Source organism: Scomber japonicus, chromosome 21 (genome assembly GCF_027409825.1).
Source record: "Scomber japonicus isolate fScoJap1 chromosome 21, fScoJap1.pri, whole genome shotgun sequence".
Lineage (NCBI taxonomy): Eukaryota > Metazoa > Chordata > Actinopteri > Scombriformes > Scombridae > Scomber > Scomber japonicus.
Window position 1 is genome coordinate 13,159,769 of NC_070598.1, and position 21,073 is coordinate 13,180,841.

The 21,073-nt window shown below is 39.3% G+C and overlaps 1 protein-coding gene across 1 annotated transcript; it reads right to left on the reverse strand.

The window, feature by feature from the left end:
• Window positions 1–596: 596 nt before the first annotated feature.
• On the reverse strand, window positions 597–17,430 carry cpa6 (carboxypeptidase A6). Its single transcript, XM_053342638.1, has 11 exons — window positions 17,097–17,430; window positions 14,564–14,639; window positions 8,177–8,301; window positions 5,999–6,113; window positions 5,336–5,437; window positions 5,077–5,181; window positions 3,636–3,746; window positions 3,133–3,223; window positions 1,416–1,618; window positions 1,161–1,245; window positions 597–881 (listed from the first exon to the last, which is right to left on the reverse strand). The coding sequence occupies exons 1-11, from the start codon at window positions 17,210–17,212 to the stop codon at window positions 667–669; spliced, it is 1,344 nt and encodes a 447-aa protein (XP_053198613.1). The 5' UTR covers window positions 17,213–17,430; the 3' UTR covers window positions 597–666.
• Between the last annotated feature and the right edge of the window lie 3,643 nt (window positions 17,431–21,073).

The following is a 21,073-nucleotide window of genomic DNA, read 5'->3' on the forward strand; positions in this document are numbered from 1 at the left end:
CCCTAGATTGTCAGGTGATAGCACATTATATACACCTACAATGTTGCAGTAATAAAGGCATTAATACATTAACATTATAATCTAAGAATCTAAACTGGCACTTGGTAAGAGTAATCCAAAATATCCTACAGTAGTGAAAAAAATAATTATTGAAGACTGTTATATTCATTAAAATAGCTTGTTTAGCAAAATATATTTTTTGGAAGACATTAAAATCTTAGATTATTATTATTTCATTCAAAAGTGCTGCTGTATCATGACAAGTGCTTACATGATCACCATTCACTATAAAAAAGCTTATTTGTTTTGTTAGTGGAGAGCAACAAAGAATTCAGGGGGACAACGGGCCGATTTCAAGCTGGTCATTAGAATACATGGGACACATCACATCTCACTGATCCACCAAAATGCTCTCTGACACTGTACATATTTGTTGTTATTAAATGTAAACTGATCTCTTAAAGGATGTTTTTTGGCCCTAGAAACACACCACTGTCAGTTCATATCATTTCAGAAAAGGAGAAAAAAAAAGGCGACCTCTAGAAACAAGAAAAACAAATAAAATGCTTTTCTGGCCTTTTGCAGCTCATCACCTGATAATATCTAGGAGGAATATGAGGTGCCAAGATAAAAAAGCTGTAAGGATTGAGCTACAGTATAGTGCGGTCATATATATGGAAATCTTGTGCTGTCTATCTCACACTTCTTCAGAAGGCCTGATGCAATGGCCTTCACTGCCCTCATGGTCTCAGTGCAGGTCGGGTTGATCAGGGATTCAGGCAGGAGGAAGCCGAAATATCCTGTATCTCTAAGCTCGAATGCAAACGCGTATTGGATGCCGTTCCTGTAGGCCCAGTCAATAGAACTGCCTGAGCTAACATCTGTGGAAAAAAACAACATAACAACATAAGAAAAGCTTAGAATAGTATTTGTTATATAAGCATTTCCAACAGTGAGCCAAAAAGTTGCCCGCATTTAGAAACACACAGCAACATCTGACAATAAGAAGCTTCAATTTGAGGTAAATCTGAAGGCAGTTCATTCTTAGCAGCGTTACATCACAGCACAACACAACAGGTACAGTATGACATGGGAAATCATCAATTCAGTTTCCATTGCTAAAATTGGAAGATACAATAAAGAGAAGGAACTGTACTCACACAGAGTAGTGGAAGCAGGTCCATATCTGTACCTCACTCCATAGGCAGAGTAAAGGGCCGTCACTGCATTATGAGCTGCTGACTCCTAGAGAGTAAAGGTACAAGATCAATAACATTACGTCATGGTAAGATTTAATATCAATCTGCTGTAGTTGACTCCAATGTGTGATCATAGAGTAGGCCAAAGAATCCGTACTGTAAATACTTCTCAATAGGAACTTTATTTAGTGATTTATTAAGAAATGGGTGCCTTACCACACAGCTGAAGTTGGGGATGGTTGCATACTTGTAGGAATATGGGTAGAGCAGCATTTGGGCGTACGCATGGATGGATATGTAGGCTTTGATGCGCTTCTTGTGCTTGCGCAGGAACTTGGCGACGGCCTTAACCTCAGGCTCAGACTCGGGATAGGGGCCGCAGTAAGTGTCATCACAGGGATGAAAGGAGGCACCCTCATCTGGAGAAGGATCAGGGAATATCTTATCATATCCAGGATGCATTTAAGTGACAGATCTGGATGCACACATTTCATTTGAGAGGCTAGGCACTGTGATATGGATTTTTTTTATATTCTTAACTCATCCAACTACCATAACAATTCATTCAGTGTAAAGAGATAGAGAGAAACACTGTGGGGAAAAAAACTAATACAGACACAGATTGAAATCACCACATTTACATTATAATGCCAAGGGTAACAGCAGCCAAAGACGAGTGTAGCGTCTCAAAATGCTTTGCACAGACACACAGACCCCACTGGCATGATGTTTTGGGGGTCTGATGTGCACACCATCCATGGCTCTCCCTCCAACAGACTACATTTGCATTGTTTGTGCTTAGAACAATGAATATCAATGTATGTGTCCTTGAATGATGTAAATGGCTGGTGCAAAAATAAACATAAACCTGTTTACAGGACCTGGCTTGCTCTGAGAGGATTCACTCAAAGCAGCAAAGGACACACTGAAAGACACACATCTTCCCAAGGGATTCACTTTTGATTAACAATATTTTTGAACTTGAAGAATAAAGGCTTCATGTGGGATGAGGTGACTCCTGTTTTTTAGGCATTTCAGGAATTTTGTTGAAACAGTGTCAGGTAAATAAGGATGAATATGGATCACTGGTACAAGAATAAGGCCGTTCGATTCAAGACTATTCACTCAGAAAAATGCAGGTTTAATTGACATCAGACTGCTTTGCTGTGACATTAGGCTACATTGATGATTGTACAGTCCCATATCTATAAACAGCTGAAGCAATGTGGTAGTCAATATCACAAATTAATAAGCATGGATTTTATTCTAGTTGAAAGTTATCTTAGTGCTGGCTATGTCATGCTCTATGCAATTCTGAAATGATCCAGTAAATTTAGGTCTTAGCCCTATAATCATGCCGTAATTCCCTGTGGGCGTTTCTATGAATTTTATCATTAATTTAAATAAATAGTCAAGCCCACAGATACTGTATGGTTTCACAAACACCATTGCCAAATTTATTACTTCCCTTTCTCTGCTTATTTGATTACCAAATACATAGTTCTGCCCTATAATAATAATGTTTTTACAATCATACTGTACATTGCTGTGCACACACTAACAAAGATTTCATGTTGTTGATAAGAGTCTTTTTTATTTGCTGCTGAGATAGTTAGATTTAGTCTTGGCCAAAAATGTTCTCCATTTTTCTTTTCTTACAGCACATCTCCATGTCCATGGATCCATGTCCACAAAAATCTTCAGTGTATTCTCAAAGCCCCTCCCAGAGTGATGATGACTCAGCAAATCCCACCAGAGACTAAATGACATCAAATTCAGATTGTTGTCACCACAAAGATATTTTATCCACAGCTTACATTCATTAATAGACAAAGAAGACAACATCAGCAAGAAGCGCCTTGCAAAGCTGCAATGTGTGTGTGTGTGTGTCTATGTGTGTAAAATAATTGAAGTCCAGTGTCATCAAACTCACCACACCATTTCACTTTCCAGTTTCTATTAGCATCTACTCCTCGGCAGTGGAACTTGTGATTTTTGGACCGTGTTTTCCTCCAGAAACGATCCTACAGTACAAAACACACACTGTCACATTATGTCTACTGATAGTCAGACTCACTGAACAATAATACATCTGCTACTCATACCGCTCTAGTGGCTCTATTTCAAACAATATATGCAGATAGTAGTTGAGGGGCATTTTTCACAGGCGTTATTTTCTCTGAAGTATAATTATATTTAATGGCCAGAAATCACATTGTTGTCTCTCTGCTGTTGAGTTTTTCAATTACAGAACAAATTCTGATACAGATGCTCAAAATATTTCCAGTATGATTTTTAATGATAATGTTCAAAATCAGTTTTTACTCTGAATATACTTACACTTACATAATATTGTTGTCAGAAAAGTTTGAAACTGTTTGAAAATCCTATAATAACATTCAGTCTGTGATGTAGGTGTAGAGAGAGCTTCAGTACCGTGGTCCAGCTGAAATGGTATCCATCCACGTTGAAGACCGGCATGATATAGAAGTTGAGCTGGTTGAGCAGTCGCCTCATCACAGAGTCATACTGGTATGAGTTGATGGCCTGTAATTATTTAAAAAAGAGTGTAAATATACTGCATTTGTATTTTAACTGTGAACTAACTCGATTACTGTATGTTATTGGTGTCATTACTATGCTATGCTTTGATAAGTGTATGTATCGTAACCATTGCAGTGCTTTAAATGCCTAACAACAGTGGGTTAATACTACGGATGAGGATTGTAGAGAGGAGATCTGGGCACTGGGGTAATACTGCTAATAGACTCAGACTTAGGGCAAGGTTAGTGTGTTAAGCCTTAAACTAAGATGGCACCCTGACCTCCAGTGGCCAATGTCAGCAACTACATTATAGTGGATTTTCAAATTTAAAGGCTTGGGCCAGATTTGATTATTTTGAATGAAATGTTCTCCCTAGTTTTTTCTCACTCATTCTTTTTTTTTTTTTTTTTTTAAATGTCAGTCTGGTCCTGGTTTCCTTTTTGCAATTTATCTCCCTTCATCATTCACTCACTTCCTACTCCTTTTATATCCTTCTTTGAAGACTATTGAACTTGGAAATCATGTCATGGCCTATGGTGAATTAGTAATGTATTACAGTCACGGTTCACTTATGAAAACTGCTTGTCTGATAAGGTTTTAGACACACAGGCACTTATTCAAATTGCCACAAATTGACCATTTTAATAAGTGATTGCAAACAGAGTGGCTGTAGAGCACAACAGAACATTGTATAGTATAGCCCATAAACCTGGGCATGTGTTGCTTTTTAGTGGCACATATTGAAACAGTTCATTTCTCCTCAGCATCGGCTCATTTGGTTACTAAAGCTAGATGGTAAATATGGATTTTAGCATTTGTTTAGACTTCTAAAGATAAACATTTCTTTTAAGTCTTTGACACAGCACTCTAAACTGATATATGCTTTCCTTCATTTATCTTAACTTTCTGGCACTCATTGAGTTGCAAAGCCCACTCATCTGGCATTTACATAGTATAAAACAAGTCATTAAAAGTTCTTAATTTTATGGTCTAGTTCTGGTCTGGTACCGTCCTCACTTTAAAGGGTACTGACTAAGACTTTAAGGGTGTGATGGAACTTGAGTTAACGTCTGGGTTATGTTCAACATCTGAGCAATAAAGGGTATGCTTTAGTATTTGCATAATTGTGGATGACAAATGAGCAGATGTTCACATTTCATTGAAGACCCCGGTGACTGCACATCACAGACTGTACTGCTACAGGCTATCACTTAGAGATGTGTTTCTTTTGGGATGCAGTTGAAACATCAGCATTGGTGCAAACAACACATCAAATTCGAGCTACGTTTGGTTTGAATATTTAAACTTGCATCTTAAAATAAAACAAGGCTACCTCTTTGACAAACCACTGGCAGAAGGCAGGTCCTATCCACTCTCTGGCATGAACCCCACAGTCGATCCACACAGCTTTCTTCTGGGGACGACTTCTTTTTCCTAGCTGACAGGAGACAAGCACTGACAGTTTTGGAGTAACACAACAGTATGTTTGTCCATGTACCTGTGTGTGTGTGTGTGTGTGTGTGTGTGTGTGTGTGTGTGTGTGTGTGTATATGTTGGTTTTGTATGTGTTTGTCTCATACCCTCTCTCTTACCTGAAGCACATAAAGCGGCCTTCCTTCGTATGACTTTCCGACGGAGAACATGTCAACCAAGTCAGAGTGGGTTCTGTTCATTTCAAACATCCACCACTGAATCTTAGGGATAGGAAAAAAAAGAAAAAATTAAGAAAAGTAATTTAAGGATGTGATTTCAAGATAAAAAATAATAGATTTCACCTGTTCTGGACAATCAAGAGTAATTTCATTTCAAGGTTTGCCAGAGTGAACTTGTGTGGGTGTGTGACTGTGCTTACATCATCTGTCTGTGTAGTCGAACAGAAATGTATGAGCGTGTAAACAAGTGTGTGTTTTACAGTTAAGGAGAGGATCAAAGCTCAGCGTAATGAAGACTTGTGGGGGCTCTGAGGATCTGTGTCTGGAATGCATGCGAGCCTTGCTGCTTCATAGGACCTGACAGATTCATGAACCAGGAGCCTGATCGACCTGGGAAAATAAACACTCTAAAGCTGTGAAGTGTGTGAAGTAGGGTGCATTTCTCTGTGTGAGAGAGCACGAGGTTGTGGGAGAGAGACCTGTGGAATGGGGTAATTGGAAGTCTGAGAGCACCTTGGAGAGGATGTTTGTTTACTTTGTGTATGCGTTAGAGAGTGTGTATGTGTGGAAGATAGTTGGGTAGATGTTGGGCTTCACATATACCTCTTCCAAGGAGTGGTAAACTTCATAATCATACTGGGACTGTGACCTCCTCTTGCGAGAGGAGCGATATCCCGTCTGCTTTTCAATTTCCTTCTGCAGATTGGAGATAAACACACTGTGGAAGGAAGAAAAGGGAGTTAGACGGGCACCTGATGGATGTGATAGCCAACCACTGTAAAAGTCTTGCCAGTATGAGCACAGTCACCGGCCTGCATGTGTTCCCCAGAGAATATTGCTGTGACACCTTTCAATTTTTCAGTTTTTGCACATAAATAAGAACCGCTTATCAATAAATTACTTTATGAAGAATTTATAAGTTGGAACAAATGTTTTTATTATTGTTTTTTGAATCTATGACTGCTTTATAGTGCAAATATAGCCCATTAAAACTATCTAACCTATATATTTTTTCCCTCCTCTAGCATAGCTCTTTAATAGTTTCTGATAGATTATTACAAAGTACATAAGCCTTAAAACTAACCCTTTATTCACACCTTGCTAAACCTAAGTCAATAATATATTTTACTTCATAATACGCTATCAGGTCTGTAGTTACCATATAAATGCTAATAAATCATCAATAGAGGTATTCTACTATAATAATACATCAAATGGTGTTAATCAATTAATTCATGACTTTCCAAATAGTCCAATAAATGTCAGTGATAGAAAAGCTACCATTAAAAGTAACCTTAGTCTTAACTATAAGAATAAAGTTGCCCATTAAGGGTGGTAGTGATGGTCAAAGTACATGCATCACGAGTTCAACAGCTAGATAAAAGGGCACAGCAAGCTTGTTCATTTGCACTTGTGCACTTTAGTCTACAGTATGACACCTTGATAAATGTTTTTATTACTGTTAACGCCTTTAGCTGAACCTTACAAACTTCTCGTATCAATTATTAGTGACCTTGTACCTAAAACATCTAAACAGCTGGAGACTGCGGATGTGGCCTGTGACATGGTTGTCATTACATTTCTGTATATTTTTAATTTCTGATGAAATGGCTTTCTGAGTGCACAATGTCCTTGTTGATCTATTTGACATTTGTTTGTGTCCCACTTTACCCACAACTTAATATACGGTTAAAAAAAATCCCTTTAGTAATCCCTTTTTAAATTTAGTGAATTTAGCATTTCTGTTAAATATTGAAGACTGGCATGAAGTGGTGGAATCACTGGCCCTGGATTTTATTGTTTATTCCTAACACCAATTATGCAACTGCTCTCACTCATCCCATTCTTTTCCAAGATCGAAACCACTTATGTACATCAGTATTCATCCCATCCAATAGCACAGAGGATACTAGTTAGGCCACTGCTGTTAATCATTAAATTAAATGTCTTGAAAACAAGCCAAAACAATAATTATCGCCATCACTGTCTATCCCCATTGACCACTCAATTCCTATGCCTCTTCACTTTCCACTCCAACCCATAAATAAAATGATGTGATCTGTTTTCACAGCAGTAACGCAGGCAGCCAGACTCTCCTTACATACAGTACACTTCCTCATGAAGGTACTTACTGTATGTATTCATTTCTTTCCATAACTCCCTAAATAAGACTGAAAAAACTGTAATTTCCTTGTGAGTAAAACAAGATCATTGATGCTTCACTGCCTCAAAAACCCAGTCACCTACCAAAGACTGTCCCCTGCTGTGTAAACCATCTTTGAAAACTCCTCAGTCAATCAACAGAGTCTGAAGAAAAAAAAAACTCCTCCTCAGATCTCAAATTCCTCCCTTAGGACAGAGATGACAATGGAATTCTTTCAATCTGTGGCTGTGGCTGCTGTGATAAAAACTCCATCATTTCAACGTTAATTTTGTTGAGGGATGGGGTAAGAGAGATGAAAGGCTTTCTTTTTGGAGCAGATTGGTGAGAGGGGCTCTGATGTACAGTGTGTGTGTGCCCGTGTGTGTGTGTGTGTGTGTGTGTTTGTGTGTGTCCCAGCTTTGACAAAGTATGAGGCCTTTTGCATGCAAGCTATAGCCGCCTCTGCATGTGTAAATCATATTCTGGCTGGGGAAAGCTGGGTAATTGCAGCACCCTTTGGATAACAGATGTGACTCACAATGTAGAAACTCTGCTAACAAGATTACCAAATGTCTGAGAGTATGCAAGCATGCACATGCACTGCAGTATGTTTCTGTGTTTTGGGTTGGTGGCCTTACCGGTAATTGATATGTTCCTGTTTTAAGCGTGCACGTAGACCATGTGTGTCATTACGTTTCACATGCACATCCACAGTGGCATTGTGGGAGATCAGGGAAGCACTGTTGGGCTGCCAAAAGTCCACCTAAAAGGAAAAAAAAGGTAGGAGATAGGAGTGGGCAATATGCATAAAAATATCATGGTGTTTTTATATAGATTTTTTTGATAGATTAAAAAAAAAAAAATCAAAATAAGAAACTGTCTATTTTGGGCTTAATTAATGAATAACACACGACATAAGGAATTTTATCACATAAATCCAAAAAGTATTCATAAAGCAGTCAGTGACAGCAGCATTGCCCACAATGGCTAATTCTAAACAGAAATATGAAAAGGACAGCTAACACAGTATATGGTGTAGTAAAATCAATTATGCTTGACAAATCTATATAAACTGAGGATCTAATATGCTGTTATAGTCATATTCAGACAACTTTATTTATCCCAAAGGGGCAATTCAGTTCCACAGCCTACCCCAGTCACACATAAATAAAAACTCAATCTAGCAACAGCATTCAAACATCAGCATGCCAGTGACAACAGATCAACATATGGGTACAAAAGAAAAACACAAGCAATAGACACACTGTCATTCGATTTCCCCCCCCGGTATGTTTGATGCTACCTTACTCACAAAGAATGTACAGATCCAACTTTTTCTCACTGGAAACAGATTCAGATACCTCAGGTCAGGGCATCTACCAAACCATGTATTGAATTGATACCATTGGTCTCTTTTCCACACATTTCAACCCTGTATCCCTCACTGCAAGGAGCACATTGTAATTATTTTATGTTTATATTGATATTGACAAGAATCTGTATTTTTTGTATGCATATTTTATGTTATGCTATGACCCAACCCACTTGATGAATTTAGGATGTTAAGTAAAAAACTAACTGACACCATTGTATTATCTCCTCTGCTCTGTGTTTAAAACCAACCTCAACATTTGGTGATAATGACCAAATTGTTACGGTAAGTAAGACATGAACAGTTTAACATTCTTCCTGTCTCTTGCCCGAAAACTAAATCAGGTGAATGATGATGACTCTACAGTGTTAATGGGGCGAACACACTGATGGGTCCCATTAACAACCTGCCGTGAATGACTTTCCCCCTGCTTCCACTGCTTCGCTTCCAGTGTTTGACCTCATATTAGCAACAAATATTCTGCCTTTCAGCGTCTGCTATCAGGCCGTGATAGCCGGGAGTGTTAGCTTTAGCTGAACCAACTAGGCCAACCAAATAAACACAGACGCCATGTGGTAACACTGATAAAATATCAGTGAGTGGGAGCGACACTGAGAGAAAGAGAGTATTTTTGAAGCAAAAAGGAATGCACTGCTTTACAGATGATACATATGGTACTCAATGTAAAGGAAATACTGTACGTCCAGTGTTTCTGTGGGCAGACGTTTGTGAATGTCCCTCAGCTGGCATTCATTTGTAGCATGGGGGCAGAGACATGAAGCCTGGCACACATGCTTGTTAATGTGTCAATTGGTTTAATGGTTTACAGAAAGCATACCAGATTCATTTAACTTTGCTCAGAGCTACAGGGTTAGAAAAGCCTCAGCTGGACTGTTTGGTGCCCTTGACTGTAAAGCATTCTCTGCTGCTGTTCATTTATGGCGTTTCCAAATGGTAGAGTAACCCAAACGTTTCAGCACTGCTCCTCCATTAGCTAAACAAATCCAAAACAAATGTGCCTAAAAGGGCACTGTAATTTCTACAATCAGATAACTCAACTCATCACAAAAATGTCTCTTTCAAGTTAAAATTTAATAGCTGTATTTATAAGCCATAAAGATGCATTCTTTGTCCGCATTATAAATCTTTTATCTCCTGATTGTTTATGCGATTTGTCTTTTTTCTGTGTGTCTTTGTCTGTGTATACACAGGGTGGCAATAAATTTAATTTGTGTTGTTTTGGTTGATGTAATATAGGCATGGGCAGGACAAGAAAGGAAGATTTATAGTTCAATAAAAAAAGAGCTGGTTTCCCTGAGAGCAGATGAGGTGAAGCTGTAGTTGAGTGTTAATATGGGAACTAATGGAAGGCAGGTTGACCAAAATAAAAAACAATTCTTATTTAATATACATTGTAAGAAATTAGGTCTTCCATTTTATGTGAAAGAACACTTAATGCTGTTGTAGCAGAGTCAGAGGCAGTTTATAAAGTATCTGTTTGGCTTTTATTGTAAACAGAATCAGCTTAACAGATTTGCAAAGAACTCAGTAATTAATTAACATTAATGGTGCATAAAAGTAAGACGTGTGGAGGAACTGATTAAATTGTAAATCCACCCTATAGAGAATTAAACATTTATTCAGAAAATACTGTGTGGCTTTTAACGAGCCTCTCCTAAAGACAAACAACAGTCTGTCTCCCCTCAACAGCAGACAGACGTCATCTAGAGACAAATGCTGACGCTGCTCCATACACAGTAAATTACAGAAGAACAGGGACGGACACAGACGTGGTGATTTTATTCAGATATGGGCACATCTGATTTGCAGATTTAAGTCATGGAGTATATCAAACCAAATATCTATGAGCCTGGAAAGGGACAAATTCTGTGTCATTAGTCCAGGGCCCACTGGAGTTTTCACATTACTTCAGTTTAATCTCATTTATGAGTAGCACTGAAATGATAAGTCAGTTAATTGATTGAAAAGTTTGATTGATAAACAATAAGTCATTTTTCAAGCAAAAATAACAAAGGTTGTCCAATTTCAGCCTCTCAATTGTTCAGATTTTATGCTTTTCTTCATCTTATGTGATAATAAACTGAATATCATTTTATAGACCAAACTAATAATCAGATGACTTACAAAATATTAATAAAAATAATTGTGAATTGTAGCTAAAGTTTAGATGGAACCACTGTGCTATTTCCAAGATTTGGTAAAGAGGTAGAATGGTACAAGCAATGGCTACAAGGAATGCTAATAGGCTCAGTAGTGTTATAATAATCATCTCATGTCCCATTTCAGTAACAGTCATTAACGTGTGCATCTCATGGAGCTGAAGCAGTAGAGCATAAGAGGAATGATTAACTTTTTGTAAAAATTTTGAAATAGCTTATCTTAAAAATAAATAGCTTTCTGAAAAGGTTTTTGTTGTACTGGGTGCACTTAGGAACTGTTGTGTGTTTTCAGGTGTTTGGAACAGGAAAGGTAAAAGCCATCATGGGTATAGGTTAATATTATGTCAGTCAACAAAATAAAACTATTTCAAATTAATACTTGAAAAATGTGAAATTTTGTTGATGATGGATCTGATTCTTGTTTTGATTTAATTTTGTACAGCGTAAAAAGTTATTATTTATTATGTGACCTCATGCCTTGTCTGAGGATGAAAAGTTTGACTCTGGCACTGGAGGCACTGCAGTGTGGCTAAGCTAATGAAAAAACACAGCTGTCCAAACAGTAGCTGCCACTGCCTCGGTTGGCCTTGGACCACAGTGCCCGCTGACCTTCCATACAAAAAAAATCTCAGGCCAGATCCTGACCAGCAGTCTGGCTCTGTCGTGATATCCCTCACCATAAATCCAAAGCATTTACCTCTTCCTGCTCAGAGCTGTGCTGGTCTTGGACCACTTTAACAAAAGTTTGACCTGAACTCACACAGATGCCTTTAAGATATGCACTTGATGAGGCTACATAAATTCAACCCAAGCAGACCAAACCAAACTGTTGAAACCAATCACATCTCCCAGGGGACAGAGCCAGAGGTTTAGAAAAACCAACGTCAAAGTCTCCTCAGTCACCCCTAAGAACATCTCTTTTTACTTGTTTATTTATTTCATTAGTTGTTTGATTATATTTCCTGCAGGCTTTATTTAGAAGATCTTCCAAGGAAATTATACCACACATAAACAACTGCATTTAAACTCAAACCAACAAACTAAACTATAATTAATAGTATCCCAGAGCTTTGTCTATATTTACTTTAGAATTTATACCAGATTGAATATTACTTTCCGCAGCTTATCTGGGACCAGGTTGTCCAGGAGGCATCCTTACCAGATGCCCAAACCACCTCAGCTGGCTCCTTTCAATGAGAAGGAGCAGCAACTCTACTCTGAGCTCCTCCTGAGCCTAAACTCCCTACAAACCAAACTCATTTCAGCTGCTTGTATTTGCTATCTCATTCTTTCAGAGACTACCCAAAGCTTGTGACCAAAGGTGAGGGCTGGAACATAGACAGACTAATAAATAAGACTCCTTCACCACAATGGTCCTGTGCAATGTTGATGCTGCTGCACCAATCTGCCTATAAAACTCACACTTACCCTCACTTATGAGCAACCCCAAGATAGTTTAATTCCTTCACTTTGGGGAGCAACTCACTCCCAACCAGAAGGGAGAAGTTCATCTTTTTCCAGCAGAGCACCATGGCCTCAGACTTGGAGGTGCTGACTCTCATTCCACCACTTCATATGCAGCTGCAAACTGTTCCAGTCCCTGCTGGAAGTCATGGTATGTTAAAGCCAGCAGAGCCACATTATCTGCTAAACTTGACTATCTCAGAGACCTCTGTTGAGGACATGTTTGAGGCTTCCCCTGAGTCATCCAACACAGAGAGCCTGTTGAATCCTCAAAGTATTAATTCCACCACCCAACAATGTCCCCAGTCAAGGTCAGCAGTTCTCCTCCCCTGAAGAAAACAGCCTGGGCTAAGCCCTGTTCCCCCTTTCTGACTCGCATGACAGTTTGCCAGAACTTGTTTTGGCCAACCGAAAGTCCTTCTCCATGAACTCCTCCCACCAAAGCTGCGGCCTTTTGGCCCTACGGTACGCATCTGTTGCTTCAAGAGACCCATGGGCCAGCCAAACTGAAAAAACCACAAAGGCAAAAACTGCCCAAAATAATAATCATTTTAAAAAAGTGTTTCAAAAAGCATTTCCTGACCAATTCTACTAAAGGACCAAATATTAACAGACTTGTTTTATTGATTTAGACTCACATAAAGGTCGCCCTGTCTAAGTCAATTAGTTTTCTAATCATTTGATACATTACTGTTCTATTCAAAAACCTTTAGTTAATCAGACTTTTTTTATGGTCTTTGAACTATTAGTACACTGGAAATAGATCTCAAGCATCACAATAATCTCCACAAATATGCTTTTATCTTCCACTATGACTCCTGAACCATTCATCTGCAGATGGATAATAATTGGACACTGATTTTTCAGTTTAATCAATGAATCAATTATTTGAATAAATCAGTTGAGTATTTGTCAAATATGTATTACTTTAATTAAGGGTGGTGCTTGATCTGCATAATGCTTTTTACTGTTTAACAAACTAGTGCCATATTTGTAAATATTTAGTCTATGAACTCTTTAGTTATAGCCAAAATCAGTTCATCCTTGAGCCCAAGTAGATGTTTGTGCCAGATTTAATTAAATTCTCTTCTGGAATTCACAAGATTGGGATGGATGTGATGAGGTCACAGTGACCTTGACCATTGACCGCCAAAATATAATCAGTTCCTCCTTGAGTCCAAGTGGACATTTGTGCCAAATTTGAAGAAATTCCTTCAAGGTGTTCCTAAGATATCACATTTACGAGGATAAAACAGGCGGACAACCTGAGAACAAAATGCCTCTTAGCCACAGCTGTCGCCGGCACAGAGGCATGAAAATCTTTGCTGTGTACTCGGAAACTAGAACAATGTGCAAAGTAAGGTCATCCATGTTCCCAAGGCTAATGGATAATTACTCCCAAATGAGTTTGGGAAGAGAGGAGAAGCCTTCAAGCCCTCCAGGGTTGCCCCTAATTTCAGTATCTTTGAAACACATGTTCATGTTTGCAAACTTAGATCCAAGCATTCTGCCCCATAATGAAAAGGTCCTTTGTATTTCCTCCATTCTTCCCTTAGCGTTTTCACTGAAATTAATACAGAGCTCTTAGACAGGGCATATGTCCTGACCGTGACAGATGACCACACTTGGCTGCTCTTTGTCTCTCTGTTTTGCCTATCGCTGTCCCACTACCTCTGTCACACCATGCTCCCCTTTAGTGCCAGCGTCACGCCTCACTCTGTCTGGTGTGACTGGTGTTAAAGAGTCAGGTTAAGATTGGGGGGACTACAGGCTGTTGTGAGCAGAATAATAACAGATAATACATTTTAATACATTTCAGAAAAAACAAAAGAACAACACTAAAAAATACTGTAGGTCAATACAAAATAAGTTTGTATGTCAAATTTAAGCTGATTTGAGATGACCCAACCATAAGTATATCATTGGTCATAATGCACATAGTGTGTGTGCGTGTGTGCGTGTGTGCGTGCGTGTGTGTTAACTGAGAATTAAAAAAAACAAGCGCTAACCTTCAGTTGTCCCAGAACTCTCTTGAGCACATGAACCTCCTCGTCATTACCCGGAGTTATCCTGAAGACTTGATCACTGCAAAAACAACAGAGCTTTTCTAAGTGTCAGGTAACAACCGGGATGAAAGTGCCCTGGAGGGTTTCAACTTCACTAAGATTCACTATTGGATCAATTTTCTCCGGGGTGCATTTCATTTCAAAAACATCTGGGCTACAGAGTCCCAGGTAATGCAACCACGTTTTGTGCTGATTGAAGGTGACACATATAATAGCAGTTCTATAGATGACAGGATCAAACCCCAGTCAAACAATCTGTCTGAGGCATCATTATAGGATTATATTTCATCGTTTCCAGCTCTGCAGGTAGCACCTGGAACAATTCTTTGGCGGATACAGTAGCAAACGGCAGCTGTTTCACATTTACATACTGGAAATACATCAATCATAATGCTGATATGTACTGCAGATAGATTTGAAAAACACCTGTTGATATATCAAACATCTATGGCAAACTCTAAAGGAGTCTAATAGCTTATTTCATGATAATCATGAAGTATAATCAATTACTATAATGTGTTTGGCAGTGCCAAAATAGAAGTTATTTTTTCCATTGTGTGAGTCTGGACTCAAGTCATGCATAAATATAACACTGTAATGTGTAAAGCAAAGACAGTGTAAGGTGTTTTGGTAGCTAAACCGATGGAAGGATGACTCAACACAATTTTGTTTATCAAGAATAAAAATGAAAAGGATTTTAGTCAACTGTGGAACTAGTTGATCATTTAGTTAAATAATAGGTTTGTTAGTTTACTTATAATTCAATTTAAAAATCTTGGCAGCTTGAAGCTCATTGGAGTGTATCAAGTAACTCATATTTATCATTTCAGAACAACAGGCTTTTTTTCCAAGGAGCTCATCTCAGGTCTTTTGAAGAAGACACTCAGCAGTTTTCCTGCTTTAATGAAACATCTAAGAGTTTCAAATGTCCACTTGTTCATTCACATAGAGTTCAGACTCACAAGTGAAGCTGTCATACACGTTAGTGATGGGGCTTCACAGAGTTCTACTGTAGTTCAAATTAAACTATTTCTTCATCCTTTAGTGTTTCCCAAAGATGACAGACTGTTTTTGTTACAGTACTGGCCTGGCAGAGGCCTCATGCTTTGCATCTACCAGCTGCAGGGCTTTCTAGGCTAAAGCTGTCCTTAAGCTGTCAGTCTGTTGATTCTCTCTGGGATATAAACAATTTGTTTTTAAGACAAACTGGCCCTAAAACCATGAAACTGACGGTTGTTGACTGTTCAGAAAATTTCAGGGTTGCATTACATGTGTGAAAGGGGCTTTGGATACTGTAATGCAGTATGTTCCCAACCCTTTTGGCCTGTATCCCCTTAAAATAAAGCAAAGTCTACCTGGGACCCCTCCTCACATGTTATGTTGTTTACTCGGTAAGTAACAGATCATTGTTTTGATTAATGTGTTGATGATTTTGTCCAAAAAATGTTGGGAAACAGTAAAATGAAGTTCCCCAGTCCAAGGCTGCATCTTCAAATGTCTAACATCGTCGAGCAGCCCAAAAACCATAGATATTCAGTTTATCATCATGTTTGACAAAGAAAATCATCGTCCCCTTACTTATTTGTTATGACACTTAGAATGGAGATCCACTATTTAGACTAAAGGCTCATTGTGAGGTCTTACCTTGTGAAATCAGGGTGCTCTGAGGCAGCACTTTTTTGGAATTAATCCAAAATATATATTGTTTGAGACAAGGAGGGGGTTTCCAGTAGAAGTGGCCCCCCTCTGCCTCCATAAAACCAAGTCAAAAGCTCTTTTGAAAGACAGACCATAAATACCTTTACATGCCACACTCATGCATTCTGTATGTTTATCCAAATTGCTATATGTGTCCAGGTCCAGATGGTCACAGTGGAGGTCTCTATTTGTCCAATTGCTTCACAAATTTCATAGCCAAGTTGAGGTGGTTTGTCCCACATTCCGCCTCATAAACAGACCGACTGGTATGCAAGAAACTTTGACAAGAAATTACTGTAATGCCAAATTTGTTCATGTTAGTATTTATAACAGCTCTTTGCCACACAAAGAGAGTTTGGAGTTTTTGTTAACTAAGTGGTTTGACAGGCCACTGTTGCTGCCAGCATCCCGTTTCATGTGCCTATCATTACCAATCTGCCTCTCTGCATCACTACATATGGCTAGGGGCTTATACCATCAGAAAACAAGGCACCCGTGCAGGCATAGAGTAAACAAAATAACATATTATGTCTCAAAAGGGAATTTGCACCAAAACGACTAAGAAGTCGGTGAGTATAGAGCCTTTCTTTGTTCCTTCTCTCTTCTCTCAACAAAAGATAAACGTCTATTGATGTGCAGATAGTCTGCAGACAACTTCTGATAGCAAGAGTGCGCCTTTCCTGCCGCCGCCTCACTCAGCTCTAGCTCAACATGAATGGGAGCCCCAGTTTGTCCAGTCTCTCATGAGCCCCACAAATGAATGGGGGTCTTTACTCACCCTACGTAGCGGTTGTTGTAGAGATAGGCACCGACGGGACATAGCACGTTACTGCAGATTATCACACAAGCCAGTAAAACCGAGGCGCGAAATGCGCTCCAATGCTCCAGTGCCATCCTTGGCCAGCAGATCAAAAAGACGGAAGATACCGAGCAGGCTGCTTTACAGGATGCAAACTTATCAGGAGTCAAAGGACTCGGTCCAGCGCACCATCAGCAGATTGGCAGTCACTTATTTTGTCGTTGCAGTTTCACGGTGTTGTCAGCTCCTCTCTGACACATGAGGTGCAAAAGGTGCAAGAGTCTGTCAACTGGCACAGGGGAAGCATTTGCCACCTCTTTGAAGCTCTGGGGGGAATTGCAGGGTAGCAGCCCTTTTTAAAATGAGGAGGACCTGAGTCACGTGGCCCGGTGTCGGCGAAGTTGGTAACTGGATCCCTCTCCTGTGCGCTCTGTGCGCGCAGGGGATCATTTATGTGAGCTGTGAACACATGTTAATTTGCCAAAACACTGCAGAAAAACAGTCCGTCAAACTATGTATTTTAAATGACGCATAAAGTTCTCTTTGTGGAGACTTGAAGTGTATCAAGTAACTCATATTTATCATTTCAGAACAACAGGCTCATCTCAGGTCTTTTGAAGAAGACACTCGGCAGTTTTCCTGCTTTAATTTAACATCTAAGAGTTTTCAAGCCACCATCAAATGTCCACTTGTTCATTCACATACAGTTCAGACTCACAAGTGAAGCTGTCATACACATTAGTGATGGATACTGTTGTTTTTCCTTTCATTTTTGTCATAAATTGAAGTTAAGAGTGTGCACTGTCTCATGTAACCTCGTATCCTTTCTGTTTTGGAGGAGCCCAAACTTGCAGGTGTGGTACTACAGTATAAATATATGCTCTCATATTAAGAAGGAAAAAAATACATTACTACACCTTCATACCCTGAAGCCAGAGTGATAACCAGCCCTGTCAGTGCCTTGGCATAGCTCCACTAGGAATCCCTCTGTGGAGCTTTAGGTGGCTCTCTCTGTTTTTCTAGGCTTTTCGTGCCTCTGTTTGATCCATTACTTATCACCCAACTCAGTGATTTAATGTCTAAGTCAACTGCCAGCCTTTTCCTTTTGTGATTGCATGGCAGCAGCACATTTTTCACATGCTTTTCTCCAATGTCAACAGCATGCCACCTGTTTTACACCCAATTACTGTACAACCAAACCCAAAAACACCATGCTCCCTCCGCTCTCCCTCCCCGCCAAACAGATGTAGACATTACAGTAGACAGGACAGGAATGCTTTTTTGACCTCACCCACTTCAAAGCACATAAGACATGCGGAGAAGCTGAATGAGGGTTTCTTAATTATACATGTCAGATAATGATATCCACAGAACACAGGTGCTCAGATTCAGCATAGCAGTAAACAGCTTCATGACCTGAGGATGGGATTAAAGTGGGTTTGCCTTCAATTGAATTGAGTTTTAACAACATAAAGAATTCAAGAGTTTAACTGATGGTCTAAATTTGAGACTAGAAGCTATTTTAAGCTATTATAAAATCCTCTTTATGTGCTTTTTGTATGTTCATACTTAATCTGTCAGTCCTCTCATGATGTAAAGTATTAAGTATGAAGATTTGCGGTACAAGCTGGTACTCTCTATGGTATTCACTTTACTTCAGTCACAGAACCTCTAAGGGTTTGGAGTTGGAGAGACCAGATTCTACTTACATATATAACTAGTCTGAGCATGAACACTTATTTTTTTCTTATCTATGGACCATAATGTCCCAGGACTCTCCATAACAGCTAACAAAACATACTTAACACAGTGATTTATTATTGTGATACTAATTTTGCGACAGTCGCTTATAAATGTGATTCTGAACCTGATGACATGTTTCAGAATTCCACTACAGAAAATGCAGCAGTACATCTTTGGCACCATGTAAAACATGGTTACATACAATGTATATTTATATGCTCTATATCTGTGATTAGGCATGGACAGTACTTATTATGCACCATTATTCCTCCCAAATCCTATATAGGTATCTCTGGAGCTTTATAATGGACTTTTTGACAAACAAAAGGAACATTTTGTCCATGCACAGCCCATTTAGCATATACAACACAGGCTATGTCATTTGGTAGGCTTTACACTAAAGTTATTTCAGTATTTTGTCACCTTCATCAAATATGCAAGCCTAGTATGTAGTTATCAGTTTGGTTTCTTTATACACAATGTCTTTTAATTAATTCAGTGGTTCATTGGTGGGATTTGTCATTGGGAAGCCAGACAATGAGGAAATAAAGCCAATGTCAACAAAACACAAGGCTTAAAGACATATTAGTTTCCCTTTTACTCCACAACTATAAGCAGCACTTTATCAGCACATCGAACTTGATTAAGAGAGTGAATACGTCTTTGGTTTAAATGTCATAGAGCTCCACTTCTATTTTGGAGAATTTCGTCAAAACTTAAATTGAATGTACCAAGGTTAGAAGAAGGGGTTTACTGACAGAGCTATTTTTCAAATAACACACACCCAGAAACTGAAGTGTTTTTGAGCACTGTGACAGCTCCACACAGAAGTATATTCATAAAATGCTTGCTTTGCGTTCCATCTATATCATGTTCAGGGATTTGTGGGGAGAGTAAAACGTTTGGATGTAAAGGCCTCTACACTGGCTGGGCATTTAAGCGTGACATGTTGGGCACAGAGACGTAGGTTGAGCTCCCGCTGCTCCGGGAATCAGTGTGGTGGTCATGGTGTTGTTTTTAACACACAGGAACGCAGATCTGGGCGTGTGGCATTGCTTTGGGCTGAAGTCTGTGGGAAGGTAAAGAACCAAACATCTTTCTTAGAGCCAGGTTTAATGCTGTGCAATCTTAGAATGGCACAGAGGTCCAGTAAATCACCATTTTCCTCTCCGTCTCAAACTGTGAGGAGGGGTGTGAATGAGCTCTTTGATAAGTGTGCAGTTTGACAGCAGGGCTTGCACCGGTTGTGGTGGTGATGGGTGGGGGGGGGGGGGGGGGGGTGGGTCTGGTCAAACTGTGGAGCAAACTGCTGCTCTTTGTGATGTTCCAGGGCCTCTGCAGGATCTGAGAGATCCAAGCTGACCCTGAGGAGGACTGTGAGTGCACATCTATGACCTTTCGACCGTGAGGCGAGAAGTGAAAAAAAGAGGTTGGCGGGGGTTAAAGATGGTGCACAGTCTGGGAGGCAGCACAAAGCGGGCCATTTGGCAGCCAAAAAAAGTGTCACTCTCGCTATGAATGGAGAATTTAGGGGAAGATAATCTCAATGACAAGGACTTTTAATTCATGATCTACAGCCTGCACGTCAACCACTCTGCTCTCCCGCAATCATCCATCATGGTGAGACAAATGCGTAGAAGAAACATGCTTTTCTATGACATCTGCATCCCACAGACTTCCATCTGTTTGATTACAAAGCACAAAGACTGGCTTACAGTAATAGAAATCAGTGCGAGTCAAAATGCATAACAGGGGGACTTCACAGCAGAGTATAGTGGTTAGAGAACAAGAGAAGACACAGTGATCAGCTCTGTTAAAATTACTCAGCATGCAATAATACAGCTTGTCGTGAATGTTAGGAATTACCAGGTTTATATTATATACAAATGGTTTCCTACCTCTTTGGCTTGTGACTATTTCTGACTCATGGTTAGCTGTTGCATGTCTCTTTGTGTTATGAATAGATCATCCAAAGATAAAGATTTAATTAAGACTTAAAACAGTTTGTAACTTACGATGACTGCACATTGGAGAGGTCTGCTTAATATTGAACGTGGAGTCTTGAATTAAAATTTGAATTTGAATTTATGGGTTTACTTCAATTCAATTTCCAAACATTAAATAGATTTTCCAGAATACAGAACATTTTATACAAACCTGAGATAAAGAGACTATCTCTGTTCCATTCTGAGGGATGAAGAGGAATGAAGTTT